General features: G+C 40.0%; 1 protein-coding gene across 1 annotated transcript in view; it reads right to left on the minus strand.

The window, feature by feature from the left end:
- Positions 1-23,343, minus strand: part of kiaa0319l (KIAA0319-like ortholog) — a 28,382-nt gene extending 5,039 nt beyond the window's left edge. The window contains exons 1-17 of the mRNA XM_074687057.1: positions 23,104-23,343; positions 21,070-21,611; positions 19,044-19,224; positions 16,661-16,774; positions 11,892-12,160; positions 11,735-11,806; positions 10,439-10,673; positions 8,239-8,337; positions 8,036-8,133; positions 7,817-7,904; positions 4,694-4,786; positions 4,449-4,581; positions 4,251-4,356; positions 4,034-4,156; positions 3,821-3,944; positions 2,002-2,134; positions 1,445-1,593 (exon numbers count right to left, since the gene is read on the minus strand). Coding sequence (XP_074543158.1) covers positions 1,445-1,593; positions 2,002-2,134; positions 3,821-3,944; positions 4,034-4,156; positions 4,251-4,356; positions 4,449-4,581; positions 4,694-4,786; positions 7,817-7,904; positions 8,036-8,133; positions 8,239-8,337; positions 10,439-10,673; positions 11,735-11,806; positions 11,892-12,160; positions 16,661-16,754 — 1,816 coding nt within the window. The 5' untranslated portion in view covers positions 16,755-16,774; positions 19,044-19,224; positions 21,070-21,611; positions 23,104-23,343. The remainder of the gene's footprint in view (positions 1-1,444; positions 1,594-2,001; positions 2,135-3,820; positions 3,945-4,033; positions 4,157-4,250; positions 4,357-4,448; positions 4,582-4,693; positions 4,787-7,816; positions 7,905-8,035; positions 8,134-8,238; positions 8,338-10,438; positions 10,674-11,734; positions 11,807-11,891; positions 12,161-16,660; positions 16,775-19,043; positions 19,225-21,069; positions 21,612-23,103) is intronic.
- Positions 23,344-23,510: the final 167 nt, after the last annotated feature.

The raw sequence follows: 23,510 nt of genomic DNA on the forward strand, positions 1-23,510 counted from the left end.
TGATTTTCAACTAACAGGTTTTTCAAGTGTCTGAATGAACACTTTCACGGCTTTGTGAAATATGAAGCGCAAGGCAGGGTTTGTGTATATAACACCATTCATGCAATCCATATTGCTTTACAGAGTTAAAAACAAAACAAAGACAGCATTGAAAGAAATATGTCATGCAGCAAACATAAGCATCATAACATTATTAGTTTACAATTCAAGCTTGAGGATGAAAGAAAGTAAAATATATTTTCTATTCTGAGACTCTGAGTTAACTCTGGTACAAGGCATTAAAGGTAACATGCATGTTCAATGTTGCAGTGGTCCCATTAAAAATAAATACAAAATTCTGTTAATATACAAATAAAGGAATCAATTTAAAAAGAGAAAAAAACTCAAACATTAGAACTTGTTGAGACTACAGTTTGTAATTCAAAGCGGGGCAAAAACAAATGTTACAAAAGGAGTTTTCAATCATAACAGGATGGAGTAAGCAGTAAAAAAAGGAATGATTAAAAGAAATGTAAGAAAAACGAGAGGTGAAAGTTTTTTTTTATCAACTGAAATAGAAATAAAACTGTACTGTACTGTATTATGATTGACTAAAATACACTATAAGTAAAGAGAAATTATCTTGAGCTTTTGCCTTGGTCAATTTAACTCATACATTAAGTCACTATTTCGATTTTTTACAATCTGCACAATGACTTAATAGAAAAACACTGAGGAACAGATCTCATTGTTGCTTGACTGTTCTGAGTAAATGCATTTTTTAAAAAAAAGGTATGTTTCGATTAATATTATTCAATACTTTTCTGACAGTTCTGAGTCTTGCCCCTGACAATAAGCCAGTTTTTCAAAAAAGACTAAACTCATACTGAAGTGAATCAGAACTAAATGAAGAATAAAAAAAAATAGAATAAAATAAATAAAATAAATAATAATAATAATAACAATAATAATAATAACTCAAAACTTAACTGAGATTGAAAATAAAATTCAGACCAAAATAAAAATAAAAAATAAAGAAAAACATTAAAAATATAATAACTTTCGTCTGTTCTCCACAATAAACATGAACAATGGAATTATACAGAGTGGAAGGAACAGCTGTATCTTAATTATTTTTCTGAATTTTTTTTTATTTTATAAATTTTTTTCAATACATTATTGAAATGTCATCTTGAGAAAAGCTGTCTTTTTTATTATGTGTTCAGTTGTTATTTTATTTCTTTGCTCTTAGATAGTCACCCAAAATCAGACTGGGTGTGTGAGTTTTAGTTGGCATGCTGGCTGCTGTCTGTAATTAATTCCTTTGTATATTTTAATCCCATGCCACTGATTAATTTTTCTTCTTTTTTCTTTCAGAAGCTTTTTCTTAAGAATTTATTCATTCTCTCTTCTGCTGCTGCTCTTTGTCACGATGCCCACACACACTCACTCACACTCTCCTTACCTTCCCTCACGATGACCTTGACGGTGTCGACGCTCTGTAGCTTCCTCTCATCCGTCACGGTCAGGGTGAACTCGTACGTGCCGACCTCCAGACCTGTTACTGTGGCAACGGCGCTGTCCGCATTTTCAATCTTCACACCGTCCGGACCCCTGATGGAGGAACAGACACAGACACAGAGACACTGAGTATGAAAGATAACCTGCTGTATTTTAAGATGTAGCAGCCATGAACGAAAAAATCCAGTTTATTTATAATTCAGGGTTTTGATTTGGTGCCGTTAGTGTTATTTGTTGTTGCTTGTTTAGGATATAGCTTAATCCTGGAGAGTAATGGTCAGCTGGGTCACTAAGTTTTCGGTCAAACACTATTTTTTGAGCTTATCATTTGTTCACATTGTCCTCATCATCAACAAAAACTAAAATACATGTTTTTGGATACAACTTGACTTTGTTATTAAGTGTCTCAGCTGATTGTCTACACCCTGAGGTCCCTCCACTAAGACGTGATCCTTTATATGATGAAATAATGTTATGTTAATAAAGAGCCAGTTGACTGACTTGGTTTGTTTCCAGTGGTAGGTGGCTATCTTCTGGTCGTCGCTGCTCTTGCTGCCGTCCAGCGTGGTCCGATCAACGGGTAGAGTCAGCTCTTTCTCTGGTCCTGCGTCTGCTTGAGGCGGCTTATTATTTTCTGGAGGACAGAGAGAGGAGAAAGGTCAACGATACAACAAAGGTCTCAAACTAAAAAAAATACACAAGGCACAAGACCTACGCAGGGTCAACACTCCCTCTGGTGCAATACACTCTGCCTGCGAAGGCACCAGGTGCTATCAGCCCAGAATGGCTCCAAATCTCTAGCCAGACTTTTCTCCTCTGTTGTTCCCAAATAATGGAATAAATTCCCCAACTCCATAAGATCCACAGAGTCTCTTTGTACTTTAGAGAGATGTCTGAAGACTCAACTGTTCAAGGAACACTTAAGCCCCATTTCCACCAAGCGGTTGAGTTCAGTTCGTCTTGGCACGGCACACATTTTATGGCGTGTCTACCAACTAATCCCGGGACAGGTCCCCAAACAACCGAGACGAGCCATCCCACTTTTTGGCAGCTTTCCATAGGGTTGTCAGACTAAACTGATCCGATCTCGGAAGGTAGAGCTACAACACTGCAGACCATTGATTGGTCGAAAGAATCGTCACTTACCATGCGACAGCGGCTGCATTTGAAACAAAGCTTGACTGCACTTTGTATCAAAGAGCTACATGGAAATCACAAAGGAGACAAATTGCTGGATGTCTTCCATCGTTGCTCTATGTTTACTGTGTCGTGTTTTTCTTCTTGGTTTGGATTTATTAGCGGGGCATTGTGTCGCGCTGCTATAGCGTCAAGCTATTAAGTTACTGATGCGGCTGTTGGCATCCAGCTTACACATCTGTACCGAACTGTACTGACCTGAACCAGACTGCTTGGTGGAAACGGGGCTTAAGGCACTGATCTGACCCTTCCCCTCTTTGTCCTCAAGGGTGGAGTGAATCAGAAGGTCTCGGACCCAGCTCTGAGTGAATACTTAGCACTGACAATGCTAAATAGTGAAGGCACTTCTTCTGGCACTAGATGGCAGCGGACAAACAAACTTGAAGCACTTCGTAGCAACTTGCTAAGGTTTTTCCCTCCAGTCTAAATTCTTGCTTGTGTTGGTTGTCGCTTTGGACAAAAGCATCTGCTAAATGAAATTGTAGAATTGTTTTAAGCACAGTCTTTGGTAGTAAAAAGGCCAACTGTACGACTGTGTACAAACATAAAGGACAAAATTAATTGTCCAATTTCTCAACCACTCTGAATTACAGCCTCCAGTCATCCATGTGCTGGCATTTCTCTAGGACATCATAACTCAAACAATCAGACCCAGCAGCCAGGTTTGAGCTCAAACAACAGGTCTTGTTCAAACACTCAGAGATCGTCACACTATTGTGTGCGTGTTTGCTCGACTACAGTCCACACAAGCTGCTTAAGAGGAGGAATTTACACGTGCACCTGCAGTCACCTCCACTCACTGGGTCATAACATGGGGAATATTATGTTATGTTGAGCAGATAAACCGTCTTATCAGCATCATAAACACTGAAGGTCAAGTTTAAATACAGATAAATAACGTGCTCTTAACACTGTATGTGCCTGTTTGTAGCCCAGCGGAGATTATAAAAGGCAAACAGGAAGAGGAGACAGCCAGAAAAACAGGATTAAAAAAAACTAAAGCTAAGACTATAAAACAATAGAGAGTGTGTTAGCTGAGGAGCTGATTCAGTAAACATTCCTCTCAGAGCTCAAATATGCACAAGTGACATAAACAGGACTGATTTCCTCCTCAGGTGTTTACCTGGTTGCACAATTACGGTGACCTGGGCGGTGTCCTGCTGTCCAGACGAGTCTGTCACCGTCAGCTGGAAGGTGTAGTCTCCCTCCTGCATGGCTGACAGCTGCAAAATCGGAGTCCTGACGCCCTAAGAGGGACAAGAAAGCTTCCAGTGTTAGGCGCAGCTCTTCTATTGAGGTGAAAAAAGAGCTGAAACATGACGCTTTACAGTCTTACCTGCATCTCTACCACTTTGTCTTTGCTCTCAGGGCTCAGGGACCACTCATACAACAGGGAATCGTGGTCGTCTGTGCTTTGGTTGCCGTAAAGAGAGATGGAGTTGCGTGGCAGCTGTATTACCTGATGAAGAGAGAGGAAGGATCAGTTTTCTTAATAGTAAGGCAAATAAAACAGTTTTTTCTACAGGAAAACAGAGAAAGAAAAGACTTCTGACCTGGTTTGGACCGGCATTGGCTACAGGCCGGTAGTCCTTGGCTTTATTGACTGAGAGGGTGGCCTGTGTCGAGCTTTTGGCTCCATCTGAGTCTGTCACTGTCAAACTAAGAGAGGATGAACACAGGTTAATTCTCAAAATAAAATTCAAACATTGGGTCCCAAAATCCCAAGATCCCATTTTTTCCCTGGGATTTACCTGAAGGTGTAGTTCCCAGGCACCAGGTTGGTGAGGGTGAGTACAGGGGTTTCAGCAGAGACCTTCTCCTCCCTCAGGGGACCTTTCACCTCCTCCCAGTGCCACGCCACCACCTTGTCATCATCCGTGCTCTCTGTGGGGAGTGATGCAGAAGGTCAGAATGGTGACACATGTATTCGTCGGGCTTCTCTTTAACTGCTGTTAAATATGTTTGCACTTGTGTGTTTGTCTTGTAAGAAACTCACGGCTGCCGTCTATAACCGTGGAGCTGATCGGCAAGGAGATCTCCTGGAACTTCGGGGAAACCACGGCAACAGGAGGCTTGTTTACCCGCGGCTCTGTCAGGTGGAAAACAAGAAATTAACTCGCCTACTGAGCTGTAAATGAGCTGAGGCTGGGGCACAGTTTGCACAAAGTCAGCAGCTACCTCCTCGGCAAAAAGTCGCAAACAAGACTGTGAGTGGGAGGAGAGCAGCCTCGTCTTCCAGAAGTTAGATCGAAGTTTATTCTGTCAGAATGAGACAAAACTGTCGACTCCATCCTCATGAATTCACATTATTAACTCTACTGAAGCAGCAGAGGCACATCATCAGGGTACATGCTGAAATCCTGAGGTTGATTTAAATACCTTTTAAGACTTTTTTCAAAAACCTTTAAAAAAATCCAAATCACCGCGACTTTAAGCTGTTGTTAACAACCCATCTTGCATTCTAACTGACATGAGGTGAGCTGAGAAGGAATACAGCTTTAAAGAATAAATGAAACTAAAGGCAGATTTATTGACATTCCCATTCCCAAGACAAATAACAGAAAAACAAGTACTTATTTCATCATTATCAAAATGTAATGCCCCTGAAAACATTTTCAAATGGCTCTTACCCATTTGGACTAGCCTGACACGCCAAGCGGGCATATGGAACTGTCCGTCTGGCGTGTCAGGCTTGTTTGTAATAGTCATGAGGAGGGAAATAAATTTTCATGGATAGTTTTGTAGTCAGAGCTTGAACATCCATAAAATTCAATACTTTATAAAATCATGATTAAGACTTTTGAGTACTTTTTAAGGGCCTTGATTTTCCCACAATTGATTTTTTTTTCAAACAACATTTCATTAAATTTTAACATGTAATAATAGATGAAAAAAACAACATAGACCCCAGCAATGACAATAATTTATTACTGTACTACATAACAAAATAGTATAAGAGAAAAAAAACCTAGAGACAAAAAGAAAATGACCAAAAAAAAATATATATATATAAATATTTTATCATTATGAATAATAATAATAATAATAATAATAATAATAATAATAATAATAATAATAATAATAATAATAAATAAATAAATAAATAAATTTTAAAAAAAGAAAAATAAATAAATACATAAAAATCCACAACAATATTAATAAAATAAAAAATATCAATGAAGGAAGTAAATTGTTGTCAACATAACTGAAGAGGCAGCAGTAATGGCAACCTAAAGCCCTTAAGTTATTACAACTTTCTCATCTTAGAAAATTCAAAAAAAGGTTTCCAAATTTAACAGACTGTTCTCTTTCCTCTTTTAACAATATATGTAAGTCTTTCCAGTGCAAGACATGTTCCCATCTTCTTCAACCATAGTTTTACAGAGGACAACTGCGTGTTTTCCAAAAAAGAGCAGTCAGACTTCTTGCTTAAAGAAGCCCAAAATCAATTAAAACTGATAGTTTAAAATTGACAACAAAATTTTCCAGATATATATACCTAAGATACAAAGTTTGGCTTGCAAAGGAACATTCTTACCCACCATCTGGGAAATGCCCTACATCACACTTTGATTTATCAATTTCTAATACTTTCTAGGACTCTGCAGACACCCCGATAATATAAACTTGGCACAAAAAGTGCAAAGGATGATGAACATAATTAACATTTAATAGATTATTTTAATTCTATAACATTGTAAAGCCTGTTTATTTACCTTTTTAATGAAGCCACATTTGTCAGGAACACACACTTGCTGGATGAGCAGCAGAGCTGAGTATGAGGGTTGCGCCCACGAAAAGTTTGCCAAGTCTTCCCTTCAAATGCCAAACAACTCTAATATTTGTGTTATTACCTCAGACTTTTTTTAATCACCATTTCACTGCAGGCTTCGAAATGTCACACAAGCCTAATTAAGTTAATTGTGTGTACATAGCCTTTGCCTTCTATCACATGTTGTAATTTTGCCAGTTTACACACCACAAGACACTCTCTTCCTGGAAACCTGGATAAGGATGAGGAAAATGTCTCAAGAGCAAAATAAATAAAAACCTCCAGAGATAAGACAGAGGGGCAGTCTTTGAATATATAGAAGTGTTTCATTAATAAAAAAGCAGGAAGACATTAAAACTTTCAAATAACTTAAGATAACTCAGCTCTACGGCTTCCTCAACACCTACTAGTCCCTAATCTGATTTTGTATCATAATTCTTTCTCTTTCTCTCTAATTTTTCCTTTAATTCTCTTGTAAAGCTCAATGAAATGTACTCTATGAATTAACCTCTATTCTAAATGATTTTATCCTTATTTTTTCTAAATATGCTACAGTATAAGCCTTGAAAGCTGTTCAAATGCACCAAAACACATATGTGCATCTGTTTACTCCTTGCTTGTTGCAGTTAGTGCATGAAGGTGTGGTTGCAAAACCACAAATTCCACAATGCTTTGATGCAGTGAGAGTAAAAGTCTTGCATTTTAAAATGTGACACATCCTCCAAAGATTTGATAACTTACTGCCAATTTCTTTCAGAGGTTGTTTTTAGGTTTTACCTAAAAAACTGGACCCTTTTTGTTCTTTTGTTTTCTTTAATCTACGTCCAAAGTAACCTCTGTCTGTTTTGGTATCAGATTACAAACACAAACCTGGGCAGAGAGGCGTCATTATTCACAATTTGCACAGCAAAATACTACAATCTTATCAAGTGTTTTTGTCTTACGTTAAGTAAAAATTGTCTAATTACACTTGATATGAGCCACATTCAACTTATTAGTCCAGAAAAATGTCTTGTTTCAAGTTATTTAAAGACAAAATGAGGTCTAAATTGCTTGTAACAAGTTAAAAAAAATCAGCAAATGGAATGAGAAAATTTGCTAGAAAATTTGCTTGAACTAGAATAATGTCTTAATACAATTAACTCTTTTCTTGTCCCATTAGCAGATTTTTTTAGACCTCATTTTTGTTTTTAAACAGCTTAAAACAATACATTTTTTCTGCACTAGTCAGCTTAATGTGGCTCATATTAAGTCTAAAAAGACATTTTTTTACTGAAAATAAGACCAAAACACTTGATAAGATTTTAGTTTTTTGCATTGTGGATGAAAGTGCCACTTTGAGCTCACCTGGTTTAACCGTGACATTAACGTAACCCTCGCCGTGGGCCCCTTCTCCATCCACCGTCACCTCAAACTCATACAGACCCACAGTCAGCTGAGAGAGGAGAGGAAAGAGGAAAGAGGAAGTGATCATTCTGAGATGAAACTACTGTAACTATTAATACATTCAAAAGCTCTCAGGCGTCATGTTTTCATATCAGGCCAAACATTGGCCTTGGTTTCTACCTGGCTTAGTTTCAGTGTCTTGCTGTGCTTCCCTTCCATCTCTCCGCTGTAATCTTTGGGAGGAGTTTTCAGACGCCAGTCAAATGCATAGTTTGTCCCTGTAAAAAGAGCAGCATTAAATCACGTTTGGTGACCACAAAATCCATCAGAATTTCTGTTTAAAAGGAGATACGATACTCTATCAAATGTGTCTGTGGCTTTACCTTGAGGAGGCGGAGGGACGACAAAGGCGTTGAGTTCCACTGTGTTGCGGGGCAGTGTGACCTCCACGTTCTCGCCTGCAGACACCACCAGCTCCCTCACTGTCAAATTAACGACAGAGGATCAGAGATAAAACCAGAGAGTGCAGCATGGCAACCCAAAGACAGACTGATCATACACACACATCCACGGACACCTGTGTATATAAATTGCCTTGTTGGACATTGTCTCTGAGCCATGCAAATCCACACACCTCATAAACGTGTAACTGTGCTGTAAAAACAAGACTCCTGGGCCTGAATCAGGTTGAAATTTTGTGCTCTCCATGCATAAATATGTGCTAGTAGGATAAAACAAGTCCTTGAATCCTTGAAAATCCACAGATTGATGCTTTTTGCATTTCTGATGATTATATGTTGAGTGAATTTGCCTTTGCAGTTAAAGCAGGGTTACATTTGCAGAGGTGTTGCATCAAAGAGATGATAAAATAATATCTCAGTTTGTTGTCTATCACTTTGTGCGACACCTCCCTGCTGGTTTACAGCCATAAAATTAACAACACTTAGTTTTGATGCAAATGATTTGTTATTTAGCTGAAGCAGCTCATAAAGAAACTAGAAAAGCACTCAGAGAGCGCAGATCTCCGCCAAGCATATTGTGATTGTCACACAACTCTTAAGTCCGACTTTAATGTTATACTCCCTTTCAGCAGACTGTCTGCTACAATTTGGTGTTAGTTTCAGGTTTGTACCATAATTTTTTAGATCTTAGTATCCAGAATATTGCCAGGATCTGGATCGTACTTTTACATCTGTCAGAAATTATGGTGACCTTGTCTTGTATTGTTTTGCAAAGCAATCCAACCATTTATGGTGGAGTTATATACACATATGGTAAAAATGGCCCCATCTCACAATTATAAAGAATCTTTAAAAAAAATCCTGGATCCAGATGGTGATCCGGATCACCTCCAAAGTTAAATCACTTTTTCCTCATCATATTTTGAACATTTCCTGAGAATATCATCAAGATTCATTGCTTACTTTTTGAGTTATGTTGCTCACAGACAGACAAAACTCTCCCAAAAGCATAACCACCCATTCTTCCAATGGGTCAAGCTAAAGTAATAACAAATCCTACAGTTTCACTCCTGCAGTTTGTGTTTCTCTTCATGAGACCCTCACAGTCTGTTGATCAGTCACTGCAATGCACAGACTTTCCATTTCAAATGCTTCAAATCTGGGATTAATTAATCATCAGGGTTGTTTTCTCCGCAGCATCCCCCTCAAAACCTCAAGATGTTATGCAACTGTTTCCACAGTTTGACTGCTTCACATGACCAGTGAGCAGTTCCCAAAGCGTAAAATCATTTTCCCTTTAAATCAAACTATGAGCTGCGTTAAGGTGGCAGAGGGACTGCGAGCTGCTTCTCGTCCCTGCAGGCCTAATCTGCTCATGAAATGCATCTGACCTTCGTTTGGCCCGCGTGTTGTCATTAGCACCAGCTCAGCCTGTTAATGTTTGCTAGAGTAAATCTATTGTTAGTCTAAACAGCTGAAGCGATTTCATCTAAATAACGACACGCATTGTTTCGAGATAACCTGGAGGGAGGAAAAAGTGACCGTACGAGCTTGTCCTGTTTGTAGAAGTGCTGTACGTTTCAGCACATTCCTGTGGATTACAATTACACCCATTTCACTTCACACTCACAGCTCATGATGCTTCCATCTGGAAGAACAACATCAGGGCATCCTGCCACATAAACTGAGGGATTTCTCATTTTGTCAATAGTTGACTGAGGCAGAAGCACAGATGGAAGAGTGGAGGCTCTTTTGCAGGATTTCAGGACAGAAAACCGAAGCTTCTGCACTCCCTCCACAGATTTTACTGCACAGTTTCTCTTTTGTTCTTCTTGCATTAACAGTTTTTTTAATTCTAGTCAAATTTCTCCCACACCCGAACAACCCCCTGAAATGTGTGAACCAACCTGGGACTAAACCCCATTTCTGATTCTTAAATCAAAGGACATAAAATGTATTTTCAGCAGCTCCAGCAAAGAGAATATGAGTAAAATCTTCCCTCAAGCTACAAAACCAAAATGCTCCTCCATTATGGATTAATTCATGATTAATAAATGAAGACATATTACAGTACAAGCTAGAAATAGGTGATCTCTATCCGGGCGTGAGACACTATCCTCACCAGCCTGAGTCGGAGTTGCCGAGATGGTGGCTGCAGGCGTCGTGGGGCTGCTGACGTCACTGCTATTGGAAGACGCAGCGTTGTTGTCTACTGTTGAGGCCTGCTGGGATGAAGCTGAGGCGGCGTCCGTGCTCCCATTGGCTGACCGGCTGTGGTTCTTTTGGGATGTTTGGAGGAGTGCAAGGGTGGTGGGAGCTGTTGGAGATGAGTGAGCAGTGTCGGGTTTGGGGCTTTCCTGCAGAAAGGGTTGAAAATTGAAGGTTTATAATGATGTGCAAAGGTGCAAAGGCAAGATTCACAAAAAGCGAGGGCAAGGTAGACTTTGAAGTCCTTGTATAAATGCAAGAATAACAAAAGGAACACCAATTACTTAGAGGGGGTATTCTGCTTTCCCATGTTTTAAACAGGGATTCAACATAAAAGTGTTGGAAGTTTACACTAACGTGCAAATTTTCAAACCTCTACAAGTTTACATTTTGTAAAAATCCCTGAAGCCATCTGTAAAAAGCTCAAAATAAACAATTTATAAGGTCATAATGAGACTTGCTGAAATGATGACGTCATTGTATGAGGATCTCCTAACTGGTTCATAATTTGATGAAGAGGCTGGACTTAAACACCAGCCCAAACCTCTGGCTTCTACTGGCTGCCAAAAGGCTTGCCAATCAGAGGAAAGGGGCTTGCTGTACCGGGGTTACTTAAAGAGACAGCAGCTAAAACGAAAACGTCCACCAAGCGTTTTGTGATTGTCATTCAACACATTGGTTCTACTTTAATGTTATACTTCCTTTCAGCAGACTGTCTGCTACAATTTGGTGTTAGTTGCAGGTTTGTACGATAATTTGTTACCTGACAGTGTTGAAAATGATGATGACCCAGTACATATTTCATATTCTGGACCTTAGTATCCAGAATATTGCAGGATCTGGATCGTACTTTTACATCTGTCAGAAATTATTGTGGATTTATCAATACATATGTTGAATCCAGCCCCTATCTCAAAATGATAAAGAATCCTTTAAGAAAGTCCTGGATCAAGATGGTGATCCTGATTAGCTCCAAAATTAAATCACTTCTTTCTTGTCCCACTTTGAACATTTCCTGAAAATTTCATCAAGATCTGTTTGTTACTTTTTGAGTTATGTTGTTCACAGACAAACAGACCAACTCTCCCAAAAACATAACCTCCTTGGCGAAGGTAATCATGTAAAGCTACTACAGTGGTACCAGAGGGACAGAAGACGCCCTCTTTAAAAGAATCTGCTTTAAGTAAACAATGTGGTTAATGTGTGTTACCGTGAAGGTAGCTTGTTGACTTCCTGCATCCTGTGCCTGAAGAGCTCGTCTGCGTCTTTTCATGACAGGACCCTGAAATTCAGATTCCCTCAGATTAAGGCTTACATCTTTTTCACGCATTGATAGTTTAACATGTTATCGATGTTTATTTCCTTACCTTCGAGAGCAGCTGAAGGAGCCCGAGTGAATCGTGGTGGGGCTGGGGCAGGGAGGAGATGGGGCACCCTCTGTCCAGCATGCAGCGGAGGAGCACACACCGCCCACCCAGGCTCCATACGGCGTTGCAACTCGGCTCCAAGCAGCAGGTCTCCCAACACGTCGCCCCTGCTTTCCCCATCGCCAGGGGGTACCAGCCCAGGGTGATGACGCTGCTCCAGTGGATCCCGAGCACCCCACCAGTCACACGGCAGAGGTTTGCTGACACACCTGGACAGAGACAGAACCAATAATGATGCATTGTACTCAAAGGTATTTTTCAACATGTTTCAACCAATCAATTACTAACAAACAAAGGAGATGTTTGAACTCCTCCACCCACACTTTTCAACATCTCCTTTGTTTGTAATCAATCAAAGCATTGTTGGGTATTCTTGGCGTTGTCAGAGGCCAACGGGCTAACTCTGGTCACAAGTCGTGAGACTTTTCACGGATTAGATTCTCTGCAAAAGCTGACACACCGCCGCAGCCTGAGCAGTCAGCCAAGTCAGCAGCAGAGAGAGGAAGTGAGGCTTTTCCCTGACAAAACAAGACGCTGATTAAAACCCAAAGCACAGTATGCGGCACACACAAAACCCCCGTCCTTGGAGCCAGACCTTATCAGACTTTTATCATCAGAGCAGTGAGCTGGTGCAGTTAACAAGAGGCAATGCCCTGGGTGGTTAAATTATTCTTATTCAAGCTGTTTAAGTTTCATATGAGCTCACTATAATAATCCATCCACTGCCACTGATCGATGGTTCAACGAGTGACGGGGTCTGATGAAACAGCACAGACTACAGAGAGAAATGGAAAGCTTCATTCAACAGACATCCACAAACACAGCAGTCAAACTAGTTACGATTAGGTCCAAGACAAAAGAATGCAGCTGAGTCATTATCGGGAAGAAGAAAACCGAAGAAGTAGCAAGAGTTACCAGTTTAACAGGTCTTAATATTCACCTCTCGAGAGAAGAAAATGAGCTCAACTCACCAGTTAGACCAACCAAACACCAAGTCTGTTCCATATATGAACCTACCAGACAAATTTGTGTTGACATTTTAATTCAGTTTTGGCCTGCTATTTCCCTAACAATGAGAAGGTGGATAGAGGAACTTTCAGGCTGTATTGGTCTTGAAAGATGAACTTAAGCTGCAGAATGAAAGTGAAAGGATTTTAAGAGTTGTGGGTCATATATGACCATCATAAAGGATGGAAATATGAGCTCTGACTGCGAGGAAATGAACAACATAGTTTGAAAAGCAGTCTACAGCAGGGGTGGCCAACCAGTCAGAGACCAAGAGCCGCAAAAAATACCGTGGTACTAAAAAAAGCCACATCAAAAATGCACTTCCTCTCACACATAAACGAAAGGACATAAGATGAAAACCAATACACTTCCAAATTTTGAAGTGACATTTATTGCCTTTGTAAGTGCGTTTAAATTCGTACCTGGAGCCATGTCAAAGACAAATTTCTGTGTTTAGAGCAGAAAAGACAAAGTTCCATCCAGCTATTTATCTAGATAGCTATGAGCCCATGTGCAATGTAGAGAAAAGAAACTGAAACTTAAGTATCAATCTCATCACCCAAGTATTGATTAATACTGATCACAACGTTGGCATCAATATACCAATATCTTAGATTGATTGGCACACTACTACTCATAACAATATATATAATAATTTGTTTCATGAATGGATCAAAGAGCCACACACCGAAAGGCAAAGAGCTGGTCTACAGGCTTTCTTTATACTTAGCTTGAAGGGGCTGTGAGGATTATCCATAAAAGCTGGAGGTTTTTCCAGGATAAAGACTTCATTTCCCATGAGCACTAGCACCTGCTGTCACAGGGACGTGTTTCTTACTAATGCTGAGTTCCATTTGTACTCGGCACTGGGAAGTCAGGAGTGGGAGTAACGTTATCTCTGAGTTCAATGTTCCAGTTGCCAAGTCGGAAACTGTCTTAACAGCAGTATTTCTGTATATAAACATGGAATAATACTATATATATATATAAGCCTGATTTATTGCGACAAACACTTGTCAGAAATTCTAAAATAAACAGAATATAACAGGAGCTGAACTCGGACTTTCTTACTGGGAACTCTGGGGTTGGTGTTCCAACTTACAAGTCGAAAATTCCAACTTCTGAGTACAAATGGAATGCAGTATAAGGCGTGTGTTTGTTTTTAAGCAAATAAATGGAGATTGGATAGTAGTGTGCACAGACTTTTCAAAGAGCAGGGGTGAAAAGAAAAAAAAGGCACCTACAGTGTGCATGTTTGCCACCCAAGAGAGCTGTCTATCACATTTTAATCAGCCAAGAAGGCAGTTTCCACTGTTTTTTTTCCACCCAAGAGAGAAGTGTAGTGTGTTTTGCCAACCAGAAGGGCTCCTCAGTGCACATCAGAGCACATTTTGGCTCCAAAGAGGGTACTACGATGCACGTTTTCTAAACTAATTAGCCACCCCTGTCTCCCTGCACACCGCTGAGACTAAATCATTTTTTAACACTACTTTTCTCTGCTCAAAACAACTTTCAGTAGGATGAAAAGTGACGAGATAATGAAAGTAAATGAAGATGATGTATTTACTTGTAGTCACACAGATATGTTGTTTTGAAACGTGACAACGAGGAAACTCTGTAAACTCAGTTTGTACTGTAGATAAGTAGCCAGCTACATACAGCGCTACTTACAGGCCGCTGCTGTGAGACATGTCTATAACGAGTAATGTTAGTGAATCCTGGTTATGTCCTCCCAGAGCTCATCTACCAACCCCAACCTCACCAAGCAGAGCTAACGTAACCTCACTCTTCATTTTACTGATACTCTCAAGTTTGAACAAACCACTGCAAATGAACATTAGCGCAAACAGCTTCACCATGCTTTAGCCCATGCGCTATCACTCTCCTGTTTAGCTTTCTTCTGCTCTGACGTCCTTTTGATTTTTGTCAGTCCAGCTCCAGTGTTCAACATGACAACAAAATAAATATCAGCAATCATTTTCAGCAGAAAAAAGCACAGATCTTCTCACTGCTATATTTTGCTGGTTGGCATCATCTTGGACTTTGAAACAATACTTTATTTTATCAAAACTGTTCAAGAAAAAAAAAAAAACAATAAAAATAAAGAGGGAAAAAAGAGGTTACAGGCTTACACAAGTCCCCAAAATCAGCCTTGAAATCTGTTACACAATGACTCTGCTTCTCTGCTGATGTTTGCGCAGTGATGCAGCTGAAAAACAGAAGTGCATCATGGTACATTAGCTGCATCAGTGTAGCATTGTTACACTCTGATGTACAAATACTGCCTCTGATTCAGCCAGTAGGACTAACACTCATTCAGCAATGGCTGCTTCGCAAGGCCGTGGTGTCTCCATCTTGAGCAACTCAGGGGACTAACGGTATTTTTAAACATGATGAGTAGCAGGATATCCGTCTGCCAACATAAATCCCTCAAAATAACACAGAGTTAGAGATGAAAACATTCATCACTTTTATTTCTTGAGCTATAAGATGAGATTCAGGTCAGTTTGAGGATGGTCAGTGAAAACTTCAACCTGCTCAAGGCAAAACTGTCAGCAGCTATGGAGGCGTCAAAATCTAATTTGAAAAAAGAGATCTATTTTTTCTCTGTGTTTGTTACTTGGTTACACCAAACAGGAAGCTTTGCAGGAAAGTGGACAGTGTGGACAACCACAGGCTGATTTTTGAGGGGTGAACACTGATTTAGCCTCTTCTAGGTGGAGATCCATTGGAGACAGATGATAAATCATTCTTTGGACAGGATTTTGTTGAAGCATGGTACCTAATTGTTTCCATTTCCAAAATAATAAGTGATCCATTTTGTTTTATTTTTTTTCTAACTTCTCTGCCTGGGTTGATGTATGATTTAATAACATCAGGGAAATCTTTCTGATGTTTTAAACTCTGCACAGTGAAGGAGTGGTTGATAGTAAACAGTGTGTTTAGTATGAACAGGATCTATTGTTATATCTTCAAAAAGGTGCGTTTGTGAAACTCTGTTCAAAGTAAGTTGAAGACGTAAGACTCCAGCAGACAGATTTTGTGTGGGTGAGTGAACAAATATCCAACCTGTGATGTTGTTTTATATCTTCAGACCTCTTCACTCTCTGTTTTCTTTAATCGTTTTGTTTAGTAACTGCAGCTAATCAGCAACATGAGAGCAGCGGGTGGCTTTTTGGGGGTTTAGTGTAACTCAAGATTGGGAAAACACACATCTTTTTCCCACACAAAAACACACAAAAGCAGTACAGTTTGTTTGAGAAAGGACCCTCTGGCTTCTGTTTGGTCGTCCCACCCTTTGTCCGCTCTGTCCCCGAACCCCACAACCCACACACACACTGTCTACACACAGAGCCCCTATTGTCCCGTTACACACTGTAACCCACTGAGCAGAGTGGCATCAGAGTGAAGGCACACACACACACACAGACACACACAGTAGGGGTGCCATTAGCCCTCTGTCTCTGTCTCTCAGAGTAGAAGGACAGTAAACAACAATTACTAAACCCAAATCGAGGCGGGTATCATAATAAGATTGGGAGAAGGATGAAGACCCGCCCTGAGTAACCAAAGGCGTGTGAATCTACTCCACAGATGACTGCTGGTATTGTCAGCAGAGCAGGCACAGATGTTAATTACCTTATCAGTTCTCAGAGAGCCAATGTGGTTTTGGCAGTTGGGTTTAGGCTGGTTTGTTTTACCTGTGGGAGGGGCCAGGAGGAGGAGGTAGGTCAGCGGCAGGAGGAGGACTTGAGGTAAGCTCCAGGTAAGCAGCTTGTGGTGTGCATAGGACATTTTACACTGGGACCAAGGACCTGGAGAGGGGAAATAAAACTCTGTTAATGTGCTTTAATATTGAATTCAACAGCCAAACAATGAACTTTGTGGCTATTTGCTTTAAGAGTAAGGCCTCATTGATCTTTAGTTTGGCCTGGATTCTTCTTCTCTCAGAAGGAACATTAGGGAAATTTGAGACAAAGCTCATACCTGGCACGACTTACAACTGCAAAAAACTTTAAACACATACGCAAACTAGAAAAGCACTCAGAGAGCGCAGACATATGCCAAGCATATTGTTATTGTCAGGCAACACTCTAGTCCTACTTTAATGTTATACTCTCTTTCAGCAGACTGTCTGCTACAATTTGGTGTTAGTTGCAGGTTTTTACGATAATTTGTTTCCTGACAGTGTTGAAAATTATGATGACCCAGTTCATATTTCATATTCCAGATCTTAGTTTTTAGAATATTACTAGTATCTGGATCGTACGTTTACATCTGTCAGAAATTATCATGACCTTGTCTTATATTGATTGGCAAAGTAATCCGACCATTTATGGTGGAGTTATATAAACGTTTAGTGAAAACGGCCCTATCTCACAATGATAAAGAATCCTTTAAAATAAAGTCCTGGATCTAGATGGTGATCCTGATCACCTCCAAAATGTAATCACTTCTTCCTTATCCCATTTTGAACATTTCCTGAAAATCAAAGAAAGATCTGTTTGTTTCTTTTTGAGTTATGTTGGTCACAAACAAACAAACAAACAGACAAACTCTCCCAAAAACATAACCTCCTTGGTGGAGGTAATTACGCTGATTTCCTTATGCACAAAAGTTTTTAAACATTTCCTGACAAACATATCACATGCTTAGATTCCTTATTCCCCTTCCATACTGGCTTAACTTATTTTCGTGCCAGGTGTTTTGTCAAGCACTCCCTCACAAGGCAACTGTTTCGCCTGCCTCACATCAAATTCCTGAAGCAGAGGATTGTTTTGCAACCTGCCGTTTGACTATGATGAGGTTTTGCTGGCTGATGTCTCTTTAAATGTTGAACAAGTTTATATAAATAAAAAAAAATTAACAACGGTTATAGCTTGGCTGTTCACGCAGGATGTCCTGTGTTACGCAAGTAGAATCCTCCACGATCAGTAATCTGTAGAGTTTGACTCAATCTGTGATAACAGACTCAGATCATCAGAGGTGATGAGAATAGTGTTAGGTACTTTCCACAACTTTAAACTTAAGAAAGTCTAAAGAAGACTGTTTCGAAGCTGCATTTCTTAACAGAGCTAGCAACCACTGGCTAATCACAGCACACATTCAGCCCCCTACAAAACCTCACTGTGGTGTGCTGCTTCAAGTCTTTTATCTGAGATTGGCCAAGCTAGTAAACTACCTACCTTATATTCACTAAAGTCATGCTACAGTCATGCTAATCATCTCACTAAACTTTATACAAGTAAGAACTACGTTTCTTTTGTGCTGGGGATGCCGGTGGTTGCACAATGTAGTAAGATTAATCACCTCCGCCAAGGAGGTTATGTTTTTGGGAGAGGTTATCTGTTTGTTTGTCTGTAAACAACATAACTCAAAAAGAAACAAACAGATCTTGATGAAAATTTCAGGAAATGTTCAAAGTGGGATAAGGAAGAAGTGATTACATTTTGGAGGTGATCCAGATCACCGTCTGGATCCAGGACTTTTTTAAAGGATTCTTAACATTGTGAAATAGGGCTGTTTTCACCATATGTGCATATAACTCTACTATAAATGGTCGGATTTCTTTGCAAAACAATACAAGACAAGGTCACCGTAATTCATGACAGATGTAAAAGTATGATCCAGATCTTGGCAATATTCTGGATACTAAGATCTGGAAATATGAAATATGTACTGGGTCATCATAATTTTCAAAACTGTCAGGTAACAAATTATCGTACAAACCTGAAACTAACACCAAATTGTAACAGACAGTCTGCTGAAAGGGACATAACATTAAAGTCGGACTAAAGTTTTGAATGACAATCACTATATGCTTGGCAGAGGTCTGCTCTCCCTGAGTGCTTTTACTAGTACAGATACTTTTTCATTTTTTTAACAACACAATAACAATCTGTTGTCAGGCTTCTCCCATCTCTATCTCACATTTCAGTGGAGAGCACTTCCAACAAAATCAATAACAGCTTGTTTGAGCAACTGAATCAACGGATTAATATCCAAAGTAAATTCCTAAAAGTAATCAAGCACAAGGACCAATCAGAAGCTGCAGCAGCAGCAACAACAACGGGTCATGTTTACCTTTCTCCCGGCCGGGCGGTGGAAGAAAGAGAAGTGGGCAGAGAGCGGGAGCGAGGAGTTATGTTGGCAGCAACGTGCTGGGAGGAGACGGGTGAAGACAGGTCAACACCAGCTCTCGAGGAAAGAGATCCAACATGGCCGCCTGTGGGGCCTTCACAGGCTCAGCTGCGAGAACTGCAAACTGAGAAAAGGAGATGAGATGATTTAAGACAGGGTTCAAGAAACAGAAGGTGTCAGTGTAAAGATGTTATTCTAGCAGAGGATTTGTGTGTTAGAAAATATCCTCCCTGATATTTTATGAGTGGTTTCTCTTTATCTTTTCTTCATTTACTGATGGACTTAAGTGCTTCAGCTCCACAGACAAGCACTCATCGTAATTTGACCGTCCTTTGAACATCAACTTGATAAGAAAAGTTGATGCAAATAATATTCAAACACTTCATCTCTGCTCTTCAATGAGTGCCAAGGAAACAAAAGCCACTTGACTAAATTGCCTTGAAATAACATTTATGTTATGAGATAAAGTAGATCTTCAACTACACAAACATAAAATTCAGGCTTTCTGTTGTGCTTTGTACAAAGATGAAATATATCCTCTAACTGAGTGCCGTGGGACTAATATATCAGGTCTCCTTTATTATGCAACTATTCAGTTAATATCCTGTTGACAGCCAAATGACTCACAATCCTGTGAGCTCGCTGCTTTGAAGTGTCACATCAAGTTAATCATGCAGGGTTCCAGAAAGCCGACAAGGTTAAATGACAGGTATGTTGTCTCTGAGTCGCAGACAAAACGAAGCTCGACACAATATGCAAAACATGTTCTATTAGCTGTGCAGTTTAGCCATCATACATGACTCGTCTGCAAGCATCAAGGCTCATTACACAGCCTGGGAGCTGACGCTGAATGTGACAATGAGTCGGGGTTGATGTCTTGAAATTTGAACAACGTTTTGGAGTTCAGGATTTCTAAGTCACGCTAACATAGCTTAACAGCAATCACTCACTAACTTGAAGTTTGAGTACAAGATTTATTCCTCGCATGGCGCCAGTTTGTTACTGTGTCTCCCACTTCCTATCCTCGCTAAATCATAATAATCATAATAAGAAATAAAGTATATTCTATTCTATTATAATAAAGGCAGAAAAGCCCAAAACTATAACTTAAAGAAAGCCAGGAACAAAAACTGAGCCTCTCTGCTCTGCTATCTGACATCTTTGTCACACTTCTGGTGGGTTACTCTGGGTTAACAGAGTCAGATATGGGCAAACCCCTTGAGGAATACAAAGCAACATTACTCTTAAATCATGCTCTAGGCACAGCCCTGAGTTTACATCTTAACGCTTCATATCCTTTCTTTCAGGAAGTGTGGCAAGGAAGTTTGCCATTTCACGCTAATTGCGAGTGATACCAAAATCTCACGCTGAATGAGTCACAGAATGCAGACAGATCATGACAATAGTTTCCTTAGAATAATAATCTGTCAGCTGAAGGAGCAAAGTCACACTTTAACTGAGGATTTTTATGAGAAGTGCATGAAGCTCCTCTGAGTATACTCTGCGTTTCCCCCCTCTTGGATTCTTATGCAAGTTCTTACAGCAGAAGGGGGATAAAAAAGAAAAAAAGCTGTTGTTGGGGGGCGTGAACAGTTCTAGTCCTGGGACACGGTGTTCAAGAACTCTTATCCACGTTGTCTCACCAGGAGGTTATACTATGGTGCAGAATGGTAATAAATCAGGAGGTTTTCACAGGCATGTGCTGAGCAGACAGTCTGCAAACGTTAGCCAGATGTTAGAAATCCATATGGCTGGAAAAATGAAACATTATATCTATAGGAGGGGGTTTTAAGGTGGAGAGGGGAGATTCTTTTTGCAGGACTTTTGCTTCAGTGACTGAAGAAATACACACCTGAAGTAACCCTGGAGTCTCACGTAATCAAGCACTGTGCATAATTAAGTGTTTGGATTGATGTTCATCATTTAATAGATGTTTTCATGCACTCAGAAAGCAAAACTGCCATCAAACCTGTAGAAGCTTCCTCCATATGGATGCTCGAGTTCCACCTGTGCTATAATCAGCAGCTCAGTGAGATCCAAATCCACAGTCATTTGTCCCCTCCGCACTTGCTCCTCTCTCCCACGTGAACTCAAAAAAATCTCAGGTGAACTGCACCAAACCAGCAGCCAGAGGAAGTCAGTTCAGTTTTTCCAGCATTGAAGTATTCCCCTGATGAATTCCCACAGTCTGATGGTAACTTGGAGTGGATGCAGCAGCAAAAACTCTCAGGTGCACTCAGTCACCTGTTCTAATGACAGCTCGGCCATTATGGACTCCTCAATGCCTACTTTCCCCTCGAGATGCTTCTGAAGAACAATAACCTCTGTCACCAAAAAACCCTCTTATGCATCCCATAAAAAGAACCTCCTCTTCCTCCTCTTCCTCTTTCTCACAGTTTTCTGCAGTCAATAGCCCACTTGTCAGCTCTGTATTGGCTCCCAGGCAGACAGGTTGGTGGAGCTTTCTCTGTAATGACACCAAGTCCCACGCACAGCTTCTTCTTCTTCTGACTGCAAGAGGAGAGGAAAGTTAGGTTGGTTTTTATTTCTCTGCAAGGCGGTGGAGTGCTTGAAATAAACAACATAATAATAGCAACTTTCTCATTATGCTGCAGTTATTTCAGAACAGTGCCAACAAACCCATGTGTTACAGCTACAGGAGGTTAAAAAAAGGACAATTAGATCATAATGGATTGATCCAAGCACATGACCGTATGCAAACACACAGCGTCAGATGGACTCATATCAGCTTTCCTTGTACTTAAGTTGATTTACGGCCTAGTGCTGATTGTAAAAGTGTCTTTTTGGGTCATTGCACTTATTTTGTGCACAGGATAGCACAGTGTGTAAACAGATCAGAGTGTTGGCAATACAGATTAACATTTGTATCCCTGTTAGTCATTACTGTCACATGCTTTTCCATGTGCTGCTGGGTGTTACATTTTCAAATTAATGGTTTTCACGGTGTTTACTGATGGATGAGTCTATTTGGATGCCTGTTTGTTGGGTTGCGAGGCAAATGTCACAACATTTAACTTCAACTCATTTGTGGATGATTATGTAATGCAAAGGTGATCGTTTCAAAGAGGACAAATATGAAAAAGGTGGTATTTAAATACTTGATCATACTAATTTTTTTCCACTGCAAATAGAATAGGAAGGTTTCTTTTCGTGAGCATTAATATCTTTACATTCATATTTTGACATCAGCTACTGTTCTGCAGACAGGGAAATGAGGGTCACAAAGTAAAGAGTCAGAGCACGGTCTACTGGTATAATAATGGGATGTACAATAGTTAAATCGCCCAATAATATCAACTGACAGGTATATGAGTCAGGTTTTTTTTACCTCTTGTTCAAGCTTTAAAAAAAGCATTAATCAGGTCTTTAGTAATTTATATTACTCAAGGAAATTATTTAATTTGCAGAAAAATCAAAGATGTATGGAATAATGCATTGCTAGGTTTGATCAACATGTAGAGGGAATTTCCTGGCTGATTAAAGTGCAAAGTAAGAGGATGACTGATAAAATGAATGGAAGTCTGGCATCCAAAAGAGGACATGAGTTACAATATCAGCGAGTTATTTCATCAAAATGGTGGGCTCCTGCATTATGTACCCTTCCAGGTTTAAACGGCAGTCAAGATTTAGCCAAGATGATCTCTTTAAAGCTGTCAGTTAATTTAATAATGGCCGATAGTAACAGCCTGCGAAGCCCAAAATTAAAAACGAGAGCAGTGTAATCAATAATACAACAGCTCTGATGCAGGCACTAGCTCTCGTTGTGGTTGTACAATGCACACTGACGTGTCTTTGCATATTTTCGGTCGAATCCCACTCGGTTTCTTACCTGTATAATCCAGGATCACCTCAGTTTGAGGCACCTTGAGGCTAACAGCTGCTGGCACTCGCTTTCACTACACACCGTGCAGGGACACCGTGCGTTTTAAGAGCAACTGTCACGACATTAATTCGAAGAAGAAAACAAGCAACACGGACTTACAGTTTTTGGAAAGGGTTTGGGTTTCTTCGTCAAGTCACTGCGGTTTTGTGTCGTCGTTGTTGATGTCCCCTACACTGTTAATTAGGTCAGTATTCCTCTCGCTTGTACAGCTGATGTGCTTGTGTGACCAATGTCAAACCAGTCCTAGTGATAAGTTCTGCTTCCGGTTTAGATTTTCAAAGCAAGGTACAGTGACACAACCGTTTGTACTGTTTTTTTGCAGAAAAGTCACGATTAATGTTATTTCGGTGAATAAATTCTCACTAATGTTTATCAATTAACATTTCACGTCGAAAGAGATACGTTTTTTAACCCAAGGTTTACATTTACAGGAGCTTAAACTAAACTGAAATCGCTGAAAGTTAATCTGACTACTTCCGCCAAGCGCCACCTACCGAGCAAAAAAC

Source organism: Halichoeres trimaculatus, unplaced genomic scaffold, assembly GCF_033239565.1.
Source record: "Halichoeres trimaculatus isolate MK-OKI-2021-1 unplaced genomic scaffold, fHalTri1.1 fHalTri1_scaffold_14, whole genome shotgun sequence".
Classification (NCBI taxonomy): Eukaryota; Metazoa; Chordata; class Actinopteri; order Labriformes; family Labridae; genus Halichoeres; species Halichoeres trimaculatus.